The 17,756-nt window shown below is 48.1% G+C and overlaps 1 protein-coding gene across 20 annotated transcripts in view; it reads left to right on the forward strand.

Annotated features, from left to right (window-relative positions):
* KALRN (kalirin RhoGEF kinase) overlaps nucleotides 1-17,756 on the forward strand; it is a 646,553-nt gene that overhangs the window by 180,427 nt on the left and 448,370 nt on the right. For all 20 annotated transcript variants that reach the window (XM_060298164.1, XM_030858647.2, XM_060298165.1 and 17 more), the window contains exons 2-3: nucleotides 1,456-1,530; nucleotides 9,442-9,556. In XM_060298164.1, coding sequence (XP_060154147.1) covers nucleotides 1,456-1,530; nucleotides 9,442-9,556 — 190 coding nt within the window. The remainder of the gene's footprint in view (nucleotides 1-1,455; nucleotides 1,531-9,441; nucleotides 9,557-17,756) is intronic.

The raw sequence follows: 17,756 nt of genomic DNA on the forward strand, positions 1-17,756 counted from the left end.
ATGAAAAAAAGCCTCACTGTCTTCATTTAGTGAAAAATGAAAAAGAAGAAATAGGTGAAAGGGTCAGAGGCCCTTCGGAAATTTGTTTTGGGTTAGGGTATGACCTCTGACCATGGAAACTGGCATTCTGGGGATACGTCTCTTCTTCTCTTTGGCTGAGTGTGCAACTGTCTCATTTCCCTTCCCTAGGCCAGTGATCTTACTCCCAGGTCGTTGCCAGAATTCCTAACAATTTTGGATCCTTGAAATAGTCAATTTTTAGGGATTGAGACACCCTGAGTGGGACCATCCTGTCCAGCACATTTCTCCCCTCTGTAAATTGTCAGGTTGGGACCACAAGAGAGTAAGCCAAGTGGAGAAAGGCACTAGAAGGGGTGTCTGTGGTCCCTGGTTCTCTCTCACTGAGCTGACACAGGGCCGCCACTCTTCCGGGGTCCCTCTGAGCCATGTCCCTAGAGGCGGTACACAGCAGAGATTCCATCACAGCCTGCAGGGCTCTGAGTGTGGGCTGGCTCTCCCTGAGAGTCCTTGTGGGGTACTCAGGGTAAGTGATAGGGGTGCAGTGGGCTGGCCTGGAGCTTTTGTGAGCATGTGTAAGCTGAGTCCTCCCTTCCCACGCATCGCACACGGGGCTGGGTTGTCCTTTGCCTCCAGAGGCTGCTGTTCCTCTGGGCACATTGTTATTTTGCATTCTGTGTGAGCCCCAGGCCTCTGCCCCCAACCCTCTAACAGGAGCTCAACTGGACTCCTGAAAGGACTTTCCAACTGAGAAGCGAGATTTAGGCAGAGAAAGAGTTGCTGAAGTAGGGAGGGTGTTTCCTTCCCATGGGATTGACATTGCTCACCAGCTGTCCATTGTGGACTGAGGACGGTTATACTGAAAAGGCGGGAGGAGAGGTGGGGAGGGGTTTTGCACTCAACTTTGCTTGTCACTTGGGGATTTTCACTTTTCCCATCTGTAAAATGAAGACTCACAGTTGCTGTGCCACATAGAGGAAAGGCAAAAAGAATTATTTAGGGCATTGTGGTCCATCTTGATGTTAATTAACCTGTTCAGCAGATATTTACTGAGTGTCTACTGTGTATCAGCCACTGTGCTAGCACTAGAAGTGCAAAAATGATTTCTAAAAGGCCCCCATCTTCATGTTCACAGCAACAGGGCTGTAGTTGTTGGCTCCAGGGCTTGGAGCTTTGTGTGTTTTAGGGGGTAACTTGGACTGGTCTCTCCTTGAAAAGGACCTGGAGGGCCATACCCTCGGTCACCCCTATGGCCTGGCATCACGTGGAAGAGTCCTTTCTGTTGTGGAGCCTCTCCTGCTCTTGGGCTGGGCTGTGGGGCCTGAGCAAGGCATTACCTTCTGGCTCATGATGGGGTTGGGAAACTAAGGGTGGAACTGAGGGATTCAGCCATTTGGCCTCTTTCACCCTTATTCTTTCTGTTTTGTTCTCTGACAGGGTCTTTTCGGAATGATGGTTTGAAAGCTTCTGATGTCCTTCCCATCCTAAAGGAAAAAGTGGCCTTCGTGTCTGGTGAGTGTCTACGAAAGCTTCCTTTATAGTGGGCCTAGAGAAGTTGTGTGTGTGTGTGTGTGTCTGCGTGCATGCGTGTGCGCAGGCACTCACTCCTTTGTGTGCTAGTGAGAGAGAAGCGGTGGTGGAAGTGATGCTGTCCCCTGCAGCTGCTTCCTCTCTCCAGAGGCAGGCAGAAAGGGCAGGGAGCCCTCTGGTCCCCACTGGGTGTCCTGGAGAATGTTCACAACAGAAGGTGAGTGCCCTCCCCGCATCTTGCACCCACACACATCCACCTCACCCCGCCCCACCCTCCCAGGCTTGTCAGGGCCGCAGGAGCTGCTGAGGCCCCTCTGAGAGATGCTCCAGCTGGAGGGGTCTGTCCCCTTCACACATCCCCAGAGGTTTTATTTGGGTTCATCTCTGAGTGGATGGATAGGAGATTTACATTTTTTCTTGCTCCTCCTTCTGTCTCCTTCCAGCAAAGGGAACTCAAGTGAGTTATTTGTGTCTATTTATTTATTTTTCTGAATAGTACCCATTTCTTACTTCTCTCTCCAACCCAGCTTATGCACCTGGTCCCTTTAATGTCTAATTCAGGGGTTATCAAACTGTAGCCTGTGTTTTGCTGCAGACCAGCCACCTGTTTTTGTAAATAAAGTTTTACTGGAACGTATCCATGTGCATTCACTTAGTAGTGTATTAATTAGCTTCCTGTTGCTGCTGTAACAAGTTGCCACAAAGCTTGGTGGCTTACAGCAACAGAAATGTATTCTCTCACAGTTACAGAGGCCAGAAGTCCAGAATCAGTTTATTGGGCTGAAGTCAAAGTTTCAGCAGGCTGTCCTCCTTCAGGAGGCTCTAGGGGACAATTTGTTTCTTGCCCCTTCCAGCTTCTGGGGGCTGCCAGCATCCCTTGGTTTGTGGCCACATCACTCCCATCTCTTCCTCCATGGTGGTATTGCCTTCTGCTCTTCTGTCTGTGTCAAATCTCCCAATGCCTCACAATAACAATACTTGTGACTGCACTTAGGGCCCACTCAGATATTCCAGGATAATCTTCCCATCTTAGGAGCCCTATCTGCAAAAGCTCTTTTTCCAAATAAGGTGACATTTACAGGTTCTAGGGAGTAGGACTTGATATGTTTGGGGGTCATCATTCAGCTTTTTACAAGTATTGTCAATGGCTGCTTTGTTACTGTAACAGCAGAGTTGAGTAGTAGTAGTTCTAGCAGAGACCAGATGGCCACAAGCCTAAAATGTTTACCATGTGGCCCTTTAAGAAAAAGTTTGGTGACTCCTAATGTAATTGAAGCCAAACTATAAGGTGCGCCAGCATCACTCTGGGTGCCAGTTCTAGGGCATTAATATAGGCCTCCTGGATTAGAATCTCTGGCAGTGGCTGGGGGAACGGCAGTGTGAGAATAGCAAAGGATCATATATATATATATTTTTGTGGTACGCGGGCCTCTCACTGTTGTGGCCTCTCCTATTGCGGAGCACAGGCTCCGGACGCGCAGGCTCAGCTGCCATGGCTCACGGGCCCAGCCGCTCTGCGGCATGTGGGATCTTCCCAGACCGGGGCACGAACCCGTGTCCCCTGCATCGGCAGGCGGACTCTCAACCACTGCGCCACCAGGGAAGCCCCGCGAAGGATCATATTTTAAGAAATACACCCAGGTGCTTAATACACATTCGTGGATTGAGGCTTTATTTCTGGATGTGAGCCTTTATTTCTGGATGTAAGCCTTTGTTTCTGTATGTAAGCCTTTGAAAGGTACAAAGTGCATTCCATATTATTATTATTATTATTAGTGGTAATAATAATATAGTGTTTTGCTATTGTTTTTGCTGTTAGAGAGAGTGGCTGGGAAGCTGCCTTTCCTTTCCCCATTTAGTGTTAGTTGCTGGCATATCTTGTTAGGTGGTGAGCCCCTGTCACTGAAGATGCTGAAGCTCAGGCAGGTCCCTTGGCAGGATCACGTGGCAGCGACATCAGTATGGGGAGAGATGGAAGCTAGCCTCCAAAGCCTTGGATCTGGGTGCTTGCTGAGCATGTGGGAAGACCTTGTGTAGAAGTCCTGGGGCTGCTGGGCAGCACCAGGCCTCTGACTTCTGCTGTTGCCCATCATCTGGGTTCCCAGGACATGGCCCACAGCTCTATAGGGAGACGGAGCAGATATTTTCCTTTTATTCTTTAATGCCTTGAGCCTATTTAACCTATTTAACCCGGTGTCCTCCCTCTCCCTGGGTGTCCTGCTAATTCTCCCATTCTCTATGCCTGATGCTTCCTCTATCTGCAGTGCATTCCCCGTACCTTCTGCCAGTTTGAGCCTTTCCTCTCCGTCCCAAGTCAGTTCCCACTTTGCCTCCTCTAGGAAGCCTTCCTGGCTTTTTTTTTTTTTTTTTACATCTTTATTGGAGTATAATTGCTTTACAATGGTGTGTTATTTTCTGCTTTATAACAAAATGAATCAGCTATACATATATCCCCATATCCCCTCCCTCTTGCGTCTCCCTCCTACCCTCCCTATCCCACCCCTCTAGGTGGTCACAAAGCACCGAGCTGATCTCCCTGTGCCATGTGGCTGCTTCCCACTAGCTATCTATTTTACATTTGGTAGTATATATATGTCCATGCCACTGTATCACTTCATCTCAGCTTACCGTTCCCCCTCCACGTGTCCTCAAGTCCATTCTCTACGTCTGCATCTTTATTCCTGTTCTGACTTACTTCACTCTGTATGACAGATTCTAGGTCCATCCACCTCACTACAAATAACTCAATTTCAGCCTTCCTGGCTTTAATGCATACCCTCTGAGCACCATTCTGTTCCACATCAGCTCAGGGCATATGAGTGCAGACAGGGTACATTCTGACACGGGGACCCTTGCTTGACTGTTCGTGGTTTATTTTTTCCCATGTGAATTCCGTCAGAGCCCTGGGGCAGGGCCCAGCCAGCCCTAGAAAAGAGCTTCCCAAGTGTAGGGAGTGTTCTAATGGAGTACAGAGCAACAATGTGCCAGGAAGGCAGTTAGTTAGGCATGAGGCCAGTAGCTGCTTCCCAGAGTGGGACCAAAGGGGCCGGGGATTGCAGCTCACGCCCATGTGTCGTTGTGGGCCAGGCAGCCCGGAATAAGTCTTTTTTTTTTTTTTTAATTGAAGTATAGTTGATTTACAATGTCCTGTTAATTTCTGCTGTACAGCAAAGTGACTCAGTTATATATATATATATATATATTCTTTTTCATATTCTTTTCCATTATGGTTTATCACAGGATACTGAATATAGTTCCCTGTGCTATACAGTAGGACCTTGCTGTTTATCCATCCTATATATAATAGTTTACATCTGCTAATCCCAAACTCCCAATCCATCCCTCCCTTACCCCCCTCCCCCTTGGCAACCACAAGTCTGTTCTCTGTGTGGGGTAAGTCTTATTCATCTGCACGTGGTGCCAGGAGCTCTGGGGCTTAGGGAACATTGTCCTTCTGTGCCTGGGAAGGACGCTGAGGGTGCTGGGGGATGACTGGCTGCATCTAAAAAAAAACCCCAAAACAAAAAACGAACCAAAAAAGGCCCTTGTATCCTAAGCTTTTAGAAGACAGAACACAAAAATAAAACAAAATAAAGAAACCCAGAAATAATGCAGTGTAGTGGTTACATGTCTTTCTGAGCAGAAGCACTGCGGGAAGTGCTGAGCAGAGAAACGAAGTGCTGGTTGAGCTCCCTCCCCTGCTGGTGCCCAGCATGGCCAGAGGAAGGGGAAGTTGCGCTGCCATGGGAACGTGCATTTGGAATAATCCAGGGCAGCCCACCACTGCGTGGGTGTGTGCACGTGTGTGAGATGGGATCTGTGGCTGTGCTCGGGGCCTCTGTCGTTTCAGCCCTGCCCCATCCTGCTCCGTATTCTCAGCCGTGGGCTCTCCCTTTGCTCTCTCTCTGGCTTCCTTCGTGTGCTTCCGCCTCCCACTTGCAACGCCCACTGTCCCTTTTATCCAGCCTTCTCCTGCAGGCCCCTTTCACCCCTGCTCTCTGTGTGCGCCCACACCCTCCTTTTGGCCCCCTCCTGATGTCCCTCTCCGCCGCCTTCTCTCCCATCAACATCAAGCCCATGTTCCCAGAGGAACTCCACACTGCTGTGGTGCAATTTTATACTCTGGACCCGTGTCTCAAAGCACGTTCGATAGAACAACAGGTGCATGAGATGATCCTCAAAAATGAAAAAGGGGTCTACTCTCAAATAAGTTTGGGAAACGCTGCCCCAAATTATAGTCCCCCTCTTGGAGATTTGCCATGTTCATTAAAGCACATGTCCTTCAAGCACATGAAAGCGTTTCCCAAGCTACAAATAATGCATTCCCTTAAAAAAACATCATGTGTGTCCGTTAGCATCTTGCAGAACTGTAGTTACATGGGCCAAACTTTTGGTATGATTTCCTAGATGTATTTTCTTGTCCTCCCCGCAAAGTACCCTAACCTACTTACCCTAGTTGGAGCCTGCCTCCCCCTGAAAAACGTGAATGCCATCCTCCCTCACGTCAGTCAGGTTCGCCTTAACCTCCCCTCTTTCAGCCTTGCCTCCTCCCCAGCCCCGTCCTGCCTGGCCTTTGTGGGAGGCCACCAGTGCCGGTTCTTGCCCATCTAACCACCCCGTCCCTCTTTATTCTCTACATTCCCGTCTTATAGCTCCCAGCACCAAAGCCTCGACTGAGGAGGCAGACAGCAGGTGTTGGGTGAGCAGGGGGATGGCGCTGCTGAAGATCCTGCCACCATCTCTGTTGCCTTTTCAAAACTTGGCTCTTTTGTCTCCCACCATCTGGGGTCCACTTCCACAACGCACACTGGCTTTAGCGAAGGGTTCTCATTCTTTGTCTCTTGCTTATTGCCCTCTGGGAGTTCAGCACTCATGTCAGTTATCAGTCAAATCCTACAGCTTCATGGCTCCTCAGTCTCCTTGGAACCAAAATCTCCTACCTCCCTACCGTGGCCACACACATCCGAGACCTTGAGCCTTGATATGTCTGTCTGTGGCCTTAGCCTCTCACCTTGCACCATTGCTGGTGTTCCCCTGTCAGTCGGGGGAATATGGATATCAGATAAAATATATGCTGTTCCCTCTCCTCTGGGCACTCATGAACCAGTAGGCCATTTCCTACCCTCACTGAGCCCTCCCCACTTAGCCCACGCATTAGTTCTATTCTGCTTTCGCTCAAGTTAGAGCCTAGCATGGACACCACAGCCAGACCTTTCAACAGAGCTCTCACTATGCCCTGGTACCCTGCCACCTACTCTTAAACCCACATGGTACCCAGTCCTGCTGTCCATTCTCTAGGGACACTCTCCAACGGTGGTCCATCCTCCTTTCTGCCAGCACCTCAAGCCCACCCTGACCCTCAACACTCTATCTCACCTAGAGAAACAGTGTCCCCCAGGCACCGCTGAGCTCTCCCTCTCCATAACTTATCTTTGTTTCCTCCTCCCTCTTTGAGTTCTGTCAGTCTGCCAAAGAGAAAGGGGCAGAACCCCTCCCCTTGTACCTACTCTGGATCCTTGGTCCATCCGTTTTCCCCACTCTTTCCAGTGTGATGATTCTTTTCCTTTATGCCTGTTCCTCCTCTTCTTCCTACAGTCTTGCAAGTTCATCTCCTTTCTGAAAAATACCTGGCTTGATCATGCAGCCCTCTCTGGATTCTTTACCCATTCTTCCTGGAGGGAAGGAATTCCACTTCCCCAGGTCTTCTCCCCCCACACCCCCTCCCCTGCCATCTGGAACCTTCTGCAGCCAACATTATGAAACCCTTGTCTCCCAGGGCATAAATTGCTCTGCTCAGGAGGGACAGTGCCAGCAGCCCTCTAAGCCTCTTAGGTAGCCTTTGCCATCAGACCAGCCTCGGTTCCCCATGTTCCCTTAGGTCTACTCTTAAACCATCCACAGAAGGTCAGTGAGAAGGACAACAGCTGCAGGTAAAACCACCCAAGAGGTACAGATGAACCTATTTTCAGGGCAGGAATAGAGATGAAGACGTAAAGAACGGACGTGTGGACGTGGAGGGGGAAGTGGGGGTGGGATGAACTGGGAGATTGGGATTGACATGTATACATTACCAGTGTAAAATAGATGGCTAGTGGGAACCTGCTGTATAGCACAGGGAGCTCAGCGCGTTCTCTGTGATGACCTAGATGTGGGGGAAGTGGGGGAGGGAGGTCCAAGAGGGAGGGGATGTATGTATACACATAGCTGATTCACAACATTGTAAAGCAATTATACTCCAAATTTTAAAAAGACAAAAAACACCCAAGAGTGAAAATCCTTCGGGTGAGCTCAAGGCTGGAGGGGAAGGTGGAGAGTGAGGGAGAACCTCCCAGCTTTGAGGGAACTTGATTCCTTCACTTCCTTTCTCTCCTGTGGAAGGCAGTTGGGAGATGGGGATCACTTACAAGGCAGATGAGATGAGGTTGGTTATCCGTAGATGGAACCAGAGCCTGTGGTTTGGAAGGTTTGGAGTTGGGGGCCAGGGCCAAACTCTGTGGTATATCTACACAAATCTGCCCTGGTGGGGGGCTGCAGGGAAGGGATGGTGGTGCTGAAATATATTTTTCTTCAGTGTCAGCTCTCTCAGTGGCCCTGCTCTTGTTTGACCCTTTTCTCCTTGCAGCTTCCTTATTTCCTCCTCAGGAGTATCCTGGAATGGACTGGATTTTATTTGTCAAGACTCCCCTCTGTCTTGTGCTTTCTGGACCCCACAATCAGAGGGAAACATTATTCATGAACTCATACTGGGTGGGTCCCTGGGAGGCTCTGCTTTTCCTTGGAAAAGATCCTTCTTCAGGGTGCTGAGCTTTAAGCCTCTTTTCCAGTATTGGTGGTGGCCATGCCAGCCCTTACTCCCTCTTGCTCTAGATCCCTTTGTGGCCCCTGGTCTGGGCCCCTGGGGGATGTTGCGTGGCAGCCTGAGATGTGTGCGCGATGGGGCGTCTGATCATGACCCAGAGTTTTCTTTGTGAAATAGACAGTGCCTGTAAGGACATAGTTACTACACCTTAGCTTCGTCCTCATCTAACCTTCCTGAGAAACTTGGTCCTGCTTCCCAATCATAGCATCCATTAACAAAGAAATTTTTAAATCGTAGAGTAAATAGTGAGTAGAAAATTTGGAAAATAGAGGAAGGAAAAAGCAACCATGTAAAATCCCAGCCTTCTGATAGCAAACAATGATCATCATCTCAGTTACTCCCTCCAGCTTTTTTTAAAACCTGATATTTAGAAAACACTTGTAATCCTAGTGGGTACCTATGCATTTGCAGCGATTAAGACCTTGAGCATCCTATTCCCAATAAAGATTCATGTGCTCCTCCAGCAGGAGTGACAGGGGGCACCTCAGGCAGGCAGGCAGGGGTGGATCCTTGGTTGTGTAGAACACACTTAGGTCTTCTCTATGAGTCTAAAAACCTCCCAGCAATGATGTCCCTGCTGGATGCTTTCAGGGCTTCTCACCATGGTATTCAGTTAATCTTGAGCACTCCCTGCTCATAGAGGTCTGCAAAGAGAAGTGAACTGGAGGTTGAATTTCCAAAGACCGTAGCACTTTTAATGGCTTGTTTTCTCAGTACGAGCAGTTATCACTTCCTTCATTATCGTCTCACATTCGTGAAGAGTACTTGTCAAAGTGCTTCCTTGTGTGCCACCTTATCAGGTCTTGCAGCAACCCTGTAATATAGTCATCATTATTTTCATCTGCATTTTGCAGATGAGCCACCAGAAAAGTCAAAAGACTTGCCCAGGGTCACGCGTGTTCCCCACACGCAAACCCCATGCCCTTGCCCTTACCCTAAGCAGTGACTGGATTTCTCTGGGCACCATCTTTCTGCCTGTTTCCAGCTCAGTTTCTAGCTGGTTTTCTTAAACTCCCTTCTCTTCCTCCCTGCAGGGGGCCGTGATAAGCGAGGTGGACCAATCCTGACCTTCCCTGCTCGCAGCAATCATGACAGAATAAGACAGGAAGACCTGAGGAAACTCGTGACCTATCTGGCCAGCGTGCCAAGGTAAGGTGAATGTCCTGCAGGGGAGGGAGGGGGAGGCTGGACTGATGCAAGTGAGTTGGAATGAGCCTCCATCCCTGCCAGGGGCCTGGCTGTTTCTGCCCTTGGAATGGATTCTAATTATTTCTGGAACATCATCACCCATTGTTCACCTCATTCCCATCATTCCCATTGTTACCGCTGGGATTCATATGGATGGAGTGGGAGCTGGATGTGGGAACCGTGGGCAGAGGTGAAGGTCCTAGGCTAAGAGGACCGGGACAGGCCCTGGAAGAGGTGACAGTGTGGCCTTGGGAGCAGCGATGGGAAACTGTTCTTTACCTTGGGGAAATGGGAATTCCAGCTGATTCCACTCTGGCTGTGTAATGGATTTTTTTCTAAAACCTCTGGCTTATGAATATGTTTGTGGCTTTTAGAGATTGGGGCAAATAACTCCACTTATATCATTCAAGAGGCAGCCTTAAACTCAATCTTAAGTCATGCATTTTCAATGGGGGTAATATTGCCTCCAAGGGGGATGAGAATTCGTTCTTGGGGATGGCAAAAAAAAAAAACTTACTCTTTTATGTATTAAGCACAGCTATACACATAGTACATAAACAGATATATACAATATATTCATAGTATTAAATCTCATTGGGTGGGTGATTAAAGAAAAAAGTATAAAATGTCTCTTTTGGGCACGGGATGATTTTTCAAAAAGGTTGAGAAACACTGATTTCTGAGTGTTTCTAGGTGGTGCTGGCCTCAGAGGGTGGTGAGGGAGACATGCCAGGGACATGGTGTATATCTTTTAAGAAGGGGTAGGAGAGACCTTTGCCTAGTCAGAGAATCATAGAATGTGAGAGCCGGCAGAGCCCTGAGAAGTAATCCAGGCAAATACATGTCATGTTCTGCTTAGGAAACAGGGTCCGTATGGGATTAGAGTTGCTTATGGGGGTGGGGCAGTGGCAGAGCTTGGTCAGAACCCTCCTGACTCCTGCCCCAGTGCTCTCCTCATCCTTGCTCGTGGCCAGCGAGAACTCTGTTCTCTCTTAGTGGGGTTGGAGCCTGTCAAGTGTTCGTTGTGGTAAATAAGAAGTGATGACTGGGGCCTTTAGAACCTTCATCTTGTCTCTGTGCATTTTATAGGGGAATTAGTCAATCACAGAGAGGACGTCTGCCTTTGCGGGGAGGCCTTGGCTAATTGTTGAACGTGCTGATTAAGTTCTTGAAGCAGGTGTCAAGCGAGGCCAGCACTTCGTTTGAAAGGGCTGTGGTGGTGGGGTGGGGGCACATGTACAGAGGTTGGTGGATGGTGACAGGCAGGTGGAAAAGGGGATTTAGGAGCCATCATCGAATGCTTGGAAAAACGTGGAACAGAATGGGGAGCCCTGAAGAGCTCTGAGCAGAAGGCTGTGAACAAATAGATGTCAGATGGTGTCGTTCTTTTCTTTATGCTATCCAGAGGGAACCTGAAAAAAGATGAAAGGTCTTAAGGTCCAATGAAAGGGACTTAGGTTATATCCGAAGAAGAACTTCTAAACTTTGAGTGCATGAGACTTGGATGAAGAATAGAAGAGTTTTTCCCCAGAGGTCTTTATACAGAAGAAATATTCCCATCTGTCTTGGAGGCAAGGAGCTGGATTAAATAACCCATGATTGATGAGGGTAATTTAGCAATTTAGCCATCTAGGGGCTAAGCATTTTAAAAAGCATCTTTCCCGAGTATACTACTAACAGGAATAAAACTAGGCATTTTCTGAAGCGATATATAGGAAAAGTTTTTTTGGGGACCCATGACAGACTCTTAGTTCTTTTAGAGACAGAAGAAATTTGGGATCCGGAAGACTCTGTTTTTCTTTCTGGTAGGTTTATCACATCCCTGCAGCTAATGCATACTCATCTTTTCTTTAGAATAGAAGGTGAAAGAATTGGAAGACCATTTTCTTAATTCTGACTTGTTAAGCAAAGACGGGACAAAACAGATTGGAAGCAATTAAAAAGGAAAAGGTTTCTGCTGGGTGAAGGGGAACAAAATCCAATAGGGGCTGGGAGGAAGGTCATGAAAAAGGAGAAACAATATGTTGTCGTTGGAGGAACATACTAGATGCAGGCTCTCTGCTTCCCAGTGGGTGGTCACAAGCATTGCCTCCCAGGCTCCTGAGAACAGAAAAGGTTCTTCACAGGTTCTGGCAGGTGGGAGGCAAGAATCCTGTTGCTACTTTCAGTGGGAAGAATTGTTCAGGGCTGCCTGCTGCCTCCCTCCCAAGGGGCCTATGTTCACCAGGAGTGTGTGTACCTGGCAGGCTAAAGAGTTTACCAACTAGTCATGCCCACCCATCACTTTCTAATTCTGTCGGCCACAAGTTCATACGTGAAGACTGTTTGAAACAAAACCTGGGACAGAGCTGTTCCAAAGACAGTGAGGTCTGGGGAGGAAAACTGAAGGACTTAGCGCATCAGGTAGTGTTTGCCACTCTTCTGCTTAGCCATGGCTTTGGGAAAGAAAGGATACTGTGAAAATGAATAGCTAGACTAGGAAGGTGACAGTGATGAGAAGACATGGCCTATTCTGGGTCATGGGCAAGGAAGCTAGAAATATAGCCTCCTGTGGAGTGGAGTGTGCTCTTCAGACTGGTGTCATCATCTGTGGGTGACATTTGACATTCATTTATTCAAGCATTTATTTATTTAGCAAATATTTAGAGCCTCAATAAGCCAGACCTATTCAGGATTCATGGTGAGCAGGAACAGACATTTTGAGAAATTTAGGGAAAACCTGGGTATTTCCCTACCCAGTGACCATAAAGGACAGCACAGTATATAATTGTGCTGGTAGCCTAGGGGATGAAGCAGCCCGCAGAAGACAAGCAAATAGGAACAGTAAGTGATGAAGGAGGAGCCCAGAATCTAAGGAACCAATCAGCTTGATTGCCATTTTGGGCACCACTCTAGAATAAGTGATTAAACAGATGGTTGTGATAATTTATGAATTATCACAGTGTACCCTTTATGAATATGAAGGGTATGTTTGTCTTTCTGGTAGGTTTATCACATCCATGCAGCTAATACACACTCATCTTTCCTTTAGAATAGAAAGTGAAAGATTAGAAGAACACTTTTATTAATTCTGACTTGTTAAGCAAAAATGGGACAAAGCAGATTGGAAGCGATTAGAAAGGCAAAGGTTTCTGCTGAGTGAAGGGGAGCAAAACCCAAGAGGGGCTGGGAGGAAGGATGGTTGCGTGAAATGAATGGGAAGAAATAGTCCCGCTATCCTGTGTGAAGGCCAGGTCATGTCTGGACTGCTGCGTTCAGTTCTGCAGCATTGAACTCTGCCAACCCCCTTTGAGGAGCAGGGGTACGCAACCACTACTGGCCCGTGGCCTGTTAGAAACCAGGCCGCACAGCAGGAGGTGAGCAGCGGGTGAGCGAGCGAAGCTCCATCTGTATTTACAGCCGCTCCCCATTGCTCGTATTACCGCCTGAGCGCCACCTCCTGTTAGCATTATGGTGAGTTGTATAATTATTTCATTATATATTACAGTGTAATAATAATAGAAATAAAGTGCACAATAAATGTAATATGCTTGAATCATCCCGAAACCATCCCCCACCCCCTTCCATGGAAAAATTGTCTTGCATGAAACCGGCCCCTGGTGCCAAAAAGGTTGGGGGCCGCTGAGTTAGAGTGTTGTCAGGAGAGCAGCACACCGAGGGATCCACAAACTGTGTCTCTTCAGTTGAAGGACTGAAGGATGTTTTCTTGCAGGAGTGAAAATGGAAGAAAAGTGATTCCTGACTTCAGGTATCAGGAGAGCTGCCCCAAAGAGGAGGGAACGGGCATGGTCTCTGTCGAATCAAAGGGTAGAAGTTAGAGAGGTCAGGACTCTGAAGTGGAGAAAGAATCTGCCCAGGAGCTGTCCAGCAGTAACACTGCTGCCTCTGGAGAAAGTGAGCTTCCTGTTGCTGGCTACTAGATGACCTTCTGTTAGCGATGCTGTAGGAAGGATACCTCCAGTGGATTGGAGGCTGGATTAGATCATTTCTAAGAAGCTTTCCTGCCCTGAATTCTTTGTTTCTATGATATTGGGAAAAAATACATCATAAAATCTAGAACCTCAAAACAGTATTACCACCCCACCAACATACACTCTCTTTCTCAGGTTCCCTAAATAATTTAAGGCCTAGAATTTCACTTCAGATCTTGTCTACATCTTAAATCCTAAGAGAACTCCTTTCCTGTCCCCTTGTACTCTGGGTGGGAGTTTTGAGGTATCACCCAGGGCAAAGCATCATCCTGGAGTGATGTGTTTGTGACAGTATCAGTTACGCTTTTGGGATCCATCTCAGCCTGAGATGAGTCCTTTCCAACTTCCCTTTCTTGCTCCTGCTGAGTATGAGCATCTATCTCCTTGGGCTTCTCCAAGCTTTCTGTTATCTTATTCTGAGGAATCATGGAATATTAGGGTAGGAAGAGAGGCCTTAGGAGTCTTCTAATGCAACTTTCTGACAACTCCATTCACTCAATTTAACAAATATTTATTGAGTGCCTAATATGAGCCAGGGCATGGATAGGTATCTTGGTGAACTCCCATGTTATCTTTTCTGTCATCCGTCCTACACTTATCTAGCTTTTTTGTCCTTCTGCTCTACTATCTGCTTGCAGTTACTTGTACCTGAAAGGAGTGGAAAGGAAATACTCAGAAACAATCAGTTGATGAATGTCCCTAGAAATTGAGAGACAGATAGAAGATCTAGGCTGAGAGTAAACAATTACCCCAGCATAACTCACAGTATGGGTAATCTACCCACTGTGATGATTGGGAGTTGACCATATGCTTGGAATAGAAATTTCTAAGTATCTAGTAAAGAAATCCCAGGTGGTTTTATTGCATTGAATTCCTTCTCTTCTTCATCATTGTTATCCTGCTTTGTCATGAACATCTTTCTGCTGCTCCCAAGGGTACCGATTGTTAGCCCCTTGATGTATCAGCCACTTAACTCTGTTCTTAGCAGTGCTGCTGAGATGCTGAGTGTTCCAGCAAGGAATGCAGGTGTCATACTGGTGGGGAAAGATGACAAGAAATTAAGATGGGATATTCTGCAATGCCAGTCAAACCAAGGTGCCAATATTCACAGCTTATTATTTGATAACATTTGCTCTCGTTCTGCTGATTTCAGCAAGAGATAAATTGGGCTTATAGCCAGCACTATCTTTGTGCAGCATCACCAGAAAATAGAAGTAACCAGAGAGAGCCAGGAAGACAGTTAAAAGATGAGTAGGGAAAAACGGCAAGGATTTCCTCCCATTATATTCAGCACGAGAGAATCCAAGCTATGGAAACTGTCATCACTGAATCCGTCTGTTGTAAGGGCCTGTTGCGTTGTGTCATTGGCATCCTGCCCTTTGCTCTGAGATCATCAATTAAAGGAGGAGGCAGGGAGTAGTGATGGAAGGTTCAGAAGATAGAGCCAATGAGGACATTTGCCTAAAGTTTATCCCTTTCCAGATCCCTTTTTAATTTCTTTTGTTGCTTATATATAAAGGCTTTATAATTTCTATTACACTTCCCACATTCTACACAAAATTCTTAGCAGTATCAGTAAAGTGTTCCTGTTGTTAGGTGTACATAATCCAAGCCCTGAAGAGCAAATAGTATTCTCCCCTGCTGCTAAGGAACATAACATCACAATAGTAACAACCATTGTCAGCGATCACCTTCCTTGGAGCCATACAGACCCTCACAGCAAAGCGAAGAGAGGCATCTTCGGATAGATGGAAGGCACCGGGGTTCAGATCCCAGCTCTACCACTTCTGAGTCAGGGAACATGTGACCACTCCACCCGGGTTATCTGAGAAGAGTTTAACAAAGGCACACTTGACAATGATGCGGTAGGCACCAGGGAAAGCAGCAAGGTGTGGATTTCCAAGTTATCCCAGAGCTGGCAATAGCAGAGAGGGAAGACATTACGACTTCTAGGCCTGAAGGGGCAAGGTGAGGAGAGGTGCATAGAACCTGGAGAGGTAGCTGTACGAGAGGGCTGCTTGACAAGAGCTGTGACCTTCAGTAGAGAGTTGTCACCAACTCATGGTGATTCCATGATGTGGGGCAAGGGAAGTCGATACTCTTGCTTCCTCCCTCCCATTCTCTGACCTCCTGTCATTGTTTTTCATTGATTGAATGCAACCAAAGCCAGGTGACAGGGGGCTCATTGAGGCAGTCCATGTGGGTCAGCCTCCCAGGGCATCGGGTAGAGGGGAGAAGATAGAGAATGGATTCAGAGGGGCAAAAGGAAGATGTTTGACATAGGTTGAGACCGTGGGCATATGACTCAACTTTTCTGAGTCCAGTATTCTAATTTTTAATTTGGGAAAAGAACGACCATCTCACAAGGGTGTTGTGAGGAAACTATGTAGCAATCTCTCATGCCTAGCACCCAGGCAGGTACTAGCGGCAGCAGGTGTGGCCCCTGGAGGGGGGTGATTGACCCCAGATGCCCCCGACCGAGCTGTGTCTCACTCACCAGGTGTGGCTCACACCCCCTTTGCTTCCTTCCCACCTTGCCTTGTCCCTGCAGTAGGTTGGGCCGCCCCCTTGGGGCACAGGAAGGCAGGCAGGGGCAGGAGGGGTTTAAGCCCCGTCCCCCCTCTAAGCAAGCTCCAGCCTACCTTGCCCTCACCCTGGAATCTAGTGCAGTGATGAAAATGCAGAGTCACCTTTATCCAGGTGAGGCCCAGGAGGCCTGGGCTCCCGGTGGCAGCCACTTAAGGCGGGCTAGAGCCACTCCCTGTCCCTGTCTGCTTCCACTCTGGGCCTCGGTTTCCCCTTCCTTCCCTCACTCGGGGCGCTAATAGCAAGGAGCTAGCCTTGCCCACTCCCATCCAGCTGCTCCTCCCCAACCCCCACGGTTCTGGTTCCATCTTTCCTCTGTTCACAAACTACCTCTGGACAGCTGTGTTGTTTTTTGTCCAATGTTTCATTCATTCCTTTTTTTTTTTTCCAGAAAAGGATATATATATATATATATTTTTTTTTTTTTGCGGTACGTGGGCCTCTCACTGTTGTGGCCTCTCCCGTTGCGGAGCACAGGCTCCGGACGCGCAGGCTCAGCGGCCATGGCTCACGGGCCCAGCCGCTCCGCGGCATGTGGGATCTTCCCGGACTGGGGCACGAACCCATGTCCCCTGCATCGGCAGGCGGACTCTCAACCACTGCGTCACCAGGGAAGCCCAAGAAAAGGATATTTTTTTATTCAAGTAACTGCAAATAGGAAACCAGAGCGGGGGCGCCCAGGCTGGGACAAATAATGGCTACCTCCTCCCTGATAGAACAGGGGGAGAAGGTGGCCCCTACACCCAACAGTCACCACCGGCCCCCCTTCTTACTCTGCTGCAGCATCCTAGGGGCAGGGCCCCACCTTCCCTTGGACTGGGGTAGTCGGTAACCCAGCCTGCTTTGCCCCAGGCCCCTTCCCTTAAGAGCATCTTGGAGGAGGGGCATGTGGGCAGAACAGGAGGCAATGAGGATGAACATTTGGCGCTGGTAGCAGCAGCAATGGATGTCTAAGATGCCTAGCACCCGGACATTCAGTACTTTATAGTCTGTCTCCTAGAGGAACCTAATAATAATAATAACTATAAGTATAAATACATATATGGCAATATTTGCTGCATATGAAGGAACAGGTGTAATGTATGTGTCAATTATAAAGCATAATAATAAATCGAACACCTGAGAGCCCACCCCCAAACTCAGAAGCAGGACATCACCTCTGCTCTTGAAGCTACCTGTGGCTCTTCCCCGCCCTAGTCTCACCTACTTCTCCCAGAAAGAACTATTATCCTCAGTTTTGTGTTTATCCTTGTCTGGCTTCTTTTGGTATAGTTTGCCACATGTTTGCATAAATGATATATTGTTTAGTTTTGCACGATTTTTTTTTTTTTTTTGCGGTACACGGGCCTCTCTCTGTTGTGACCTCTCCCGCTGCGGAGCACAGGCTCCGGATGCGCAGGCTCAGCGGCCATGGCTCACGGGCCCAGCCGCTCCGCGGCATGTGGGATCCTCCCGGACCGGGGCACGAACCCGCGTCCCCTGCATCGGCAGGCGGGCTCCCAACCACTGCGCCACCAGGGAAGCCCGTGATTTTGAGCTTTATAAAAATGGTATTATACCATGTATAGTTTTCTGTGACTACTGTGCTATGCAACAACATGGAT

The sequence above is a fragment of the Globicephala melas genome, chromosome 4, assembly GCF_963455315.2.
Source record: "Globicephala melas chromosome 4, mGloMel1.2, whole genome shotgun sequence".
Taxonomy (NCBI): domain Eukaryota; kingdom Metazoa; phylum Chordata; class Mammalia; order Artiodactyla; family Delphinidae; genus Globicephala; species Globicephala melas.